The sequence below is a fragment of the Solanum lycopersicum genome, chromosome 2, assembly GCF_036512215.1.
Source record: "Solanum lycopersicum chromosome 2, SLM_r2.1".
NCBI classification, from domain to species: Eukaryota; Viridiplantae; Streptophyta; class Magnoliopsida; order Solanales; family Solanaceae; genus Solanum; species Solanum lycopersicum.
Window position 1 is genome coordinate 64573497 of NC_090801.1, and position 8816 is coordinate 64582312.

At 36.3% G+C, this 8816-nt stretch overlaps 1 protein-coding gene across 2 annotated transcripts; it reads right to left on the bottom strand.

Annotated features, from left to right (window-relative positions):
- Positions 1-273: 273 nt before the first annotated feature.
- LOC101256641 (succinate dehydrogenase [ubiquinone] flavoprotein subunit 1, mitochondrial) lies at positions 274-8297 on the bottom strand. Of its 2 annotated transcripts, none has more exons than XM_069293889.1 (16): positions 7748-8276; positions 7141-7308; positions 6515-6602; positions 6012-6158; positions 5683-5823; positions 5302-5387; positions 5120-5212; positions 4961-5024; positions 4614-4757; positions 3668-3855; positions 3379-3553; positions 3135-3305; positions 2907-2976; positions 2692-2812; positions 2566-2603; positions 274-526 (listed from the first exon to the last, which is right to left on the bottom strand). In XM_069293889.1, the coding sequence occupies exons 1-16, from the start codon at positions 7838-7840 to the stop codon at positions 499-501; spliced, it is 1815 nt and encodes a 604-aa protein (XP_069149990.1). In that variant the 5' UTR covers positions 7841-8276; the 3' UTR covers positions 274-498. The 2 variants fall into 2 exon arrangements, with proteins under 2 accessions (XP_069149990.1, XP_004232400.1); XM_004232352.5 differs by lacking the exon at positions 274-526 and adding an exon at positions 1201-1548 and having other exon boundaries at positions 7748-8297.
- Positions 8298-8816: the final 519 nt, after the last annotated feature.

Consider the following 8816-nt stretch of genomic DNA (forward strand, 5'->3'; position numbering starts at 1 on the left):
TAAGGCTTAGATGATACAACTCCTTATAATTTAATAGTTCACTTAAGAATTTCTTACTACTGTCTAGATAACGAGGCTGTGTAGCCAAGGGAGAATTGATTATGTCTACTTATAATGCGAGGTTGTATAGGTAAAGGGATAATTGGTCACGTTCATTTATCATTATTTTTTTTTAGTTCTATATTCATTTTACAAGAGATTTTAGTTTTCACATGAAAGAAATCTAAAAGGCTATTTTTTTTATTCATTTTATAATTGAGTAAAAGATCTTAATTCGTCAATTTTTTATTAAAATTGCTTTTAGATTTAACAAGGTTCATCTGAACACTTCTTAAAGAGTCTTGTTCAATAGAAATACCTTGTCCAACTCGAGATGATAACCACAACAGTTGTAGCGGTACGAAGAGAGAGAGTTGAGAAATTACAATTTATTTTAGCTAAGTTATAGTGTGCTGTAAGCCTGTAACGGTTGGTTTCAAGACAGAATGGTGAAACCCATTATAAGGGGAAAGCAGCAATGTTCTTCCTGTAAATGGATAAAGATCAAATGGCATTTAATTGCATCAGAACAATAGTCAAACTCAAAACGAATTATTTTATCAGCGTGACTGTTTCTTAAAAGTAGGACAAAAAATAGTACTCAGCAGCTTAAGCTGAAATATTCACTCCTACGAAGTGCGTTGCCCTACCTTGGTCTACCACAGATCAATACAAATTGGTATTAAGGTAAAGTTACCATAGTACGCAACAACTAAATAAATTGTGGGACTACAGTTTTGTGAAACATCATCATCAGTTAACACAAATTTAAAAAAATCTTTTATTACTTTTATGCATCGAACACAAGCCAATTCACAAATATCTAACGTAAAAATGAAAATGTTTCAAGAGCAGGTCAACTGCTTTCTTAAGCATATGCTACTTTTCTAACGCTACACACACTAAAACCCCTATATAAGGTTCAGAATTCACAAATTAAAAATCAAAAGTAGAGACTGCTGTCATCCTCTACACACCTTTCACAGTACGAAGATCAATAAAAGGTTCACCAAGTCGGAATAAACATCAACAGACATTCGTGTCTAGTGAGATGCATAAATCACATGGTTCTGTGGCTTGCTTAGTTTTTCTAGAAAATGAAAAAACCAGGGTAATGAGATAATGTCTTCAATCGTGTCAAAATGCAAGAAGTAGAGTATATAAGAGCATAAACAAGTGATTCCATCATCTTCTACAAGATCGAAAAGTCAGGAAGCCTTGCTTCCTGATTACAAGACAAACGGTGTTCTGCTTCTAATATTTATGAACACTTCACAGGCTGCTTACAATTCATCGCACAAATAAATCAAACAGTTATTACCAAAATTTCACAATTTTCGCGATTTATTGCAACCTTCCTTATTATCAACTTCTACGCCATCCAAATCCCCCTATAAATGAGTATATCAGTAGACACGAGCCTTTGGTGGGAACGACTCGACTTCGTCATCTAGAGTGTTCATATGCACTGGTCTGTATTCTAGCCGAACTTTCTCGTCCTCCCAATATCTGCAGATATATGAACTTTGTTAAGCTGAACACTTGGTAGGGTACATCTACCATGATTTCTTTAATCGGTAGAGCGCATCAATCATGGTAAGAGCACTGGAGAACAATTAAGTCACTACCACAGGAACACATTCCGATGGATAATAATTTTTGAAGGATAATACTATTTTAACAAAAAAAAAATAATTTTTTGAAGTATTACATCAATTTCACGAGATGATGGATGTATGGATACACTACGAGAGAAAAGATGCAGGAAGGAAGGATTAGAGATTGTTCGGACATGTAGAGAGAAGGAACACAAAAGTTCCAATGAAGAGGTGAGACTTGAGAGAGGCTGCCAGTGATGGGCCCAACAAGAGGTAGAGGTAGACCGAAAAAGAATTGGGGAGAAACAATTAAGACATAATATAACACATCTTCAGCTCATTGAGAACATGACCAAAGATGGGAAAACATGAAGGCAGGGTAGAGGGGGTTAGTAGGTAATCAAGCAATTTCTCTCTTTCCCACGGGAGAGCATGGTTCCAGGCTACTAGCTTAGAGCACCTTGTTTGCTCCCTCTTATCAGAATTATTATTATTATTATCCTATTCTTCAGTTTTTCAGCTATTTTTGTTGTTGTCTCTTTTACTGAGGCTATCTTTATTGTTTTTGTTGCCCCTACTTCTCATTTCCATAAAATTTTCACTATAGCTTTTACTTTAGTATTTGTCAGATCAGTTTTAGATCATGCTTTTCTTGAGCCGAGGATCTGTCAGAAACTACTTTTCTACCTCAACAAGGTCGGCGTAAGGTCTGCATACACCCCACCTTTCCAAATTCCACTTGTGAGATCACACTAGGTACAGATTCTCAAAAATGGTTGCAATACTCCTCCGCTTTCCCTCCCTCCCAACAAGATATGTTCATGGAAAGGTGATTTAATGGATGATCAAGCAAACCTTTCATCAATTGCAGAGACTAAGGAAAGATGACTAGAAGTAAGCCATCAAAATAAACAAGGAAAACACTTACCCTATGGTGTGTTTCATCCACTTCTCATCATCTCTTTTCTGCAAAACCATCAAAAGTTCAAACCATTAGGAACAAACAAGAAAAAAAAGAGCACTACTATCTGATTCATAAGAAATTGAAACTGACCGTAAAATCTTCACGAGCATGAGCTCCTCTGCTTTCTTTTCTTGCCTCGGCTGAGTGCATGGTGATGCATGCATTAATTAAAAGATTTTCCAACTCAATAGTCTCTATAAGATCTGTGTTCCTATGAATTTGAAATAGAAGGAAATTCAGGAACACAACAAGACGAAAAGGAAGACCTAATATTTAATAACGATTCATAATCTCCTCCATAATACCATATTAAACCTCTGTCCTTCAACTGAACATCATGGAAACTCTCCCATGTTTTGTCAATGAGCTGGCAACCTGTAACCGCAACAGAGAAAATAGTCAGCTCAGCTGATAAAGTCTCCGAATATTTAAAAGAAAATAAAAAATAAAACCTTCCCAAGACACTTATTGCAAAAAAAAATAAAAATGATATAGATAAACTTTAAAAATATGAAAACACCTCCTCTTCCTACCTTCCTCTAATGTCTCTTGTGTGCGGAAGACAGCAGCATTGTTTTGCATAACTCTTTGCATGTCCAGCCTTATCTTTGAGGTGGGCAATGAACCATTTGAGTTCCTAATCTTGTCCAACCATGCAATGGTCCTCTCCCCAGCATCTTTTTCAAGTGGCTTTTGTTCCGCGCCTGGAGATATGAAAGTTCAGAAATCTTAAACATGTTATGCATGCCTAAAAATTATATAAACAAATTCTCTAACCTGGTTTTTGGATCTCTGCAACCCTATTAGCACATGCCCGTCCAAAAACAACAATATCTAGAAGAGAATTTGCACCAAGACGATTGGCACCATGAACAGATGCGCATGCTGCTTCACCAGCAGCCATCAGTCCAGGGATCACAGCATCTGGATCATCCCCGTTTTTAGTGACCACCTTCCAAACAAAACATACAAAAAATGAGTTCAGACTCAAAAATGGAGCAGGTAAGAAAAACAAAAGTTGAAAAATAGATTTTCAGAGAGGGAGACGTTAACTAATTTTTCATACCTGTCCATGGTAATTAGTTGGGATTCCTCCCATATTATAATGCACGGTAGGTAAAACAGGAATTGGTTCCTTAGTTACATCAACACCAGCGAAAATGGCAGCTGTTTCAGAGATACCCGGAAGTCTCTCCTTAAGAACCTCTGGAGGTAAGTGATTGAGGTGAAGATAGATATGGTCCTTCAAAGGTCCTACCAAAAGTTTGACAATAATATCAGACGTTTGAAAACTGCTTTAGAGGAGGAAGAAAAAGGGGAGGAAACAGGGCAGGAGTTCATCCTGAACACATGTGCCACAAACATCCAAAATACTCAGAATAAGTACTGTCATTTGCAGTCTCACACACACACACTTATGAAGTTATGATACTTAAAGTTTTCACAACAAACAAGCTTCACTTGTCACTAATAATTGAAATTGGTCGATGAGTAGTTCTCATGAACTAGTATATCTCAATGCAGAGTTGAAACATTTGCTATTTATTTAATTGAGATTGTTGCTGTATTACAAATGCAGTTGACTTTATAGCAAAATTACCTTACGATTTAGGTGGCTTACCATCAAACATATTGTCTAGAGATAAAGTTTACAAGCTTCTAAATTGGAGGAGCACTCACGTTAGTATACTCATGCATGCCTATATAATTATGCTCTAAACAAATAAAAATAACAATGACGTCTAAGTCAGACAGAAGCTAGAGATGAATTGAATATAATACATCCAATTAGATAAAGGTCTCGCATTTCAGACTTTCACTATGGTCATCGTAACATGATGACTTTAAACAGACAGATCATAAACTTCGCGGTCGATATCCATCCAGTGCATTTTAAGCCTATAGAATCTTACTCCACCACAGACCACAATGACTTAAGCTTAAGACAAGGGCTCTTACAAGAGTGCTAAAAGAATAAACTTCTTAATTCGGCTAAATTAATGACATCATACCTACACCACGCCCTTCTCGAATTTCCATAGTCATAGATCTGGAAACAACATCTCTTGAGGCAAGATCCTTGGCAGTTGGGGCATACCTTTCCATAAATCGCTCACCCTCACTATTCCTCAGGATACCACCTTCACCGCGAGATCCTAAGCATGGAATGAGGCACTTGTTACAAATAGAAATTCAAGAATGTCAACAGAAAAGTTAAATACTATACTCAAGAAATCACTCTCAAAAAGGAAAGAAAAACACTGTACATCAGGAAACACGAATGGAAGAACAATTGACAGAAGAATGGACAATCAATATAATTATAACCATCACTAATAGCATTGAAGAAGAAACAAACCTTCAGTAATGAGGCAACCAGCCCCATATATACCAGTTGGATGAAATTGCACAAACTCAAGATCCTGCAAAGAGACATAGCAGAGTTTATTTAAAATAACGTACCATAGAAGGGGGGAGGGGGAATTGACATGGTCAGAAGATGTCATTATAGAATGACCTGAAGAGGAAGCCCAGCACGCGCAACCATAGCATTACCATCTCCAGTGCAAGTATGAGCAGATGTTGCCGAGAAGTAAGCTCGGCCATAACCCTAATCCAAACATTTATAAAAGAGAACGCTTACAAATTCATTACTACTTCAAGAGGTCTAAGTAGAGGTCAATGTTAACCAGTAAGTACCCCGGTGGCCAAAATTGTATTGGCAGCACGGAATCGATGCAAGGTACCATCCTCCATATTTAGTGCTATTACACCTTGGCAGCTCCCTGATGTCGACACATTATTTAAAGCACAGAGAAGAGTTGATTAGTAGAATGAAACAGCTAAAAATGAGCAAGAGGTCCAATGAATCTCCATATAACTTCAACCACATGTATACTGATAAATATTCATATCAGAAAAATGTTAAAAAATCAAAAGAAATACAGGATAATTTTTAGTATGACATGCTAGATTACTACCACAAAGTTTCAAAGTATACAGTGCAAGTCAAGTAATATCAAACTAGGCTAATATTTAATCATATGACATAAAACTGAGTTTCTAAGTAGAAGACAATACCATCACTGTTCATTAGTAAATCCAAAGCGAAATATTCCACAAAAAACTGTGTATTATGCTTCATGGCCTGGCCATAAAGAGTATGCAATAGAGCATGCCCAGTCCGATCTGCAGCGCATGCACAACGATATGCTTGTCCTCCTGTCCAAGAGAAAACAAGAGTCAGATTGAGAATTTTTTTTTCTTTGGTTTCCTGGATACCCAGATTGGAGTCCGACTAAATCTGGATTCGCGCAAAAAGTCCCATATCAGAGGGTAAAGCGCTCCCTAACAAATGCGACTTGGCACCCAGGAAATAATACAACTAGATCAAGTGCTCAACTTCTTACCTTTCCCAAAGTCCAGGCTTTGACCACCAAATGCACGTTGATATATTTTACCATCTTCTGTTCGAGAGAAAGGCAAACCATAATTCTCAAGCTCTATAACTGCTTTTGGAGCTTCTCTACACATGTATTGGATAGCATCCTGATCACCTGGAATCAACACACTTGCATTGAGACAAAGAAAAACCCAAGCCATAATATCAAAGGTCCAAAAGTTGGCCAGTTCATACCTTTCTCCAAAACAAAATTATTGGTTTTGCCAAAAATGTAAAACAGGTCATAGAGTTTATACATCAAAGTGGTTAAAACCGTGTAACTTTGGCCCATTGAAAGCAATTGGTTCTATTTTGAAGTACAACAGGTCCAAGTAAGAGATAAAACTGTAACTGTCAAGCTGCATATTTCTAATCTATACTTTTGAGCTTCACGTGGTTTATTCATACAAAAGAAGCATTGAGTTAATGCCAACAGACATAGAGAAAATCTGACTTCAAGATAAACCTTACCTAACCAATCACTTCCTTTGACTGTATCATACATGTGCCACCTCCAATCGTCTTCTGTCATGTTGCCTAATGCAGCATTTATACCACCCTACAAAGGAAAATCACAAACCAAAACTTAAGCAATTACATGTAAAATCCTATTCTAGTCAATCAATCTTCAAATCCAGACCCATCAAACTGCAGAGCAAACCAGCTTTCTATCCAATTTCTCTAAGTTAGCAAGATTGACACAAGCAAGAACAATAATATTTAAGTAATCTCTCACTTACTAGCAGATAGCATTCTGTACGAACTAAAACACAAATCTATCTCAACTGCCACTGTCATGAGTTTAATTTTTTAAAAGTAAATCCAGTGAACCTTGTTCAAGTTTCTATTCATCTCCAAGAAAATGCAGCGTAAAAATGAGTATTGTCTAGTTGGCCCAGCCCACCAAATAAACATGCAACCCGACAACAAGGAGCAAAGAGTCCCAATTAGAGTATATTATTCGATGTTCTTTGTGCAACAATATTTCCTTCTAAAATTTGGAGTCTTCTCCTCCCTACCATACAATGATACAACAATAATGCCTAGTCCAAGAAAATAAATATAAATAAAAATTGGCAGAGTTAGAATCCAGGTACCTGAGCTGCAACAGTGTGAGATCGAGTAGGAAAGAGCTTGGTTATGCAAGCAGTATTGAATCCATGCTCAGACAACCCTATTGCTGCACGAAGCCCAGCACCGCCTGCACCAACCACCACCGCATCATATGTGTGATCGACTACCGTGTAGGACGAGCCTCCCACATTCTGCTAGGCAGCACACAGTATTCAACAATGAAAAATTATCATCAGAATCTTATATATATAATTATGAAATAGAAAAGTGAAACCTCAGCTTATAAAAGTAAAAAATAGTAAAAATGATAATAAAAAAGAGCTTTAAGGCTAAATTGAGAAATCTTAAAAGCTCGGAGATTCTAGAACAATCGCACACAAAGTCCTTCAAAACAGAAGATCAAATGCAATAACATCTAGGTCGTTAACCTGATGCGATGTCAAAACTAAAACTCAATCAACCAAAGATCCTAAGATTCGCCAACAGCTAGGTCACCAACAATGATTAGAACACGCTTCAATACAAAATGTATCAATCGAAAATCAATAAGATTCAATAAAACGATAGAATCGGGTGCTTATAATTAGTTGATCGAATAAATAGACTGAGAAAAAGAGAGAGGGACCGTACAGTTTGTGAGGAGAAGAGTCGGCGAAAATGGCCGCCGCCGGAGATAGATCTGTTGGAGGAAGCGCGAAGACCACGCGACACACAGCGCCACATTCTGAAACGTATCGGAAACCAATATGCCGGTGCGGATTCTGTTCGGAGATTGAATGGAGTTATAGATGAAGAAGTACAGAATACAATGTAGAGCAATCAAATGGATGTGAAAGTGGGATGCTCTTTTTTTGGGTACCGGGACAAAGTATAAGGCGACTGACGATTATGTTCCCACTTTACTGGAACTACCCCTAATGTTAACCAATATTACTAAACGGCCACCGTCACGCTCTGTACGACAAACCCGTAATTTAATCGCAAAATTAATTTATGTTTATGTAGACCTAAAATAATAGTATTACGTTTAACGTGTAAATTTTATTTTAAAAATATTAATTTTGAGATATTCCAAACCTGAATATAATGAAATCCTAAAAAAAAGTTTTTTCGCAAGAAAATATGAAATATCATTCTTTTAAAATTCTAAATGAAACACAAATAATTAAATTATGCTATTGATTTAAATTAATCTGCTCTTACCAATAATCCCCAGATTATTCGAAAAGAAAAGTTTCCATAATAAATGGTATGAGAATGGACGCGCAAATGATTTGGAAGCCATAAGCAAATTAATGGGAAAACCTTGCAGCGTGGCCTATGTTCCCGCCGCTTAACAAAGTCATCTTAGACTTGCCATCTTAATTATTCTTAACTAATGCTCCAGAAAAAAGGATAATATAATACGTATTTCTAGATTTAACATTTTTAAATTCGTGAATACTCTATAAAATAAATTAAAATATTATTATAATCAGATAAAAATGGATACACAAATTCTATATATTTTTAACTAGCAAATCATTAGAATATATAACACATTAAAATACACGTTACTATCATAATTATACTCAATGATTTGTTATGATTTGAAAATGATCGATGAATTGATCATTAAGTATGTTTCAAATACTTTATCCTTTATATAACAAACTAAATAATTGTTCAAGAACTTATCTAATTGAACAAAGAAATTCAG

Excerpts from the sequence above, each read along its gene's own strand:
- LOC101256641 (XM_004232352.5), bottom strand. The coding sequence starts at position 7,840 with ATGTGGCGCTGTGTGTCGCGTGGTCTTCGCGCTTCCTCCAACAGATCT. Across the intron at positions 5,213-5,301 it reads ATACAATTTTGGCCACCGGG|GGTTATGGCCGAGCTTACTT; the intron begins GTACTTACTGGT and ends TGTTTGGATTAG. Across the intron at positions 4,758-4,960 it reads TGGTTGCCTCATTACTGAAG|GATCTCGCGGTGAAGGTGGT; the intron begins GTTTGTTTCTTC and ends TTCCATGCTTAG.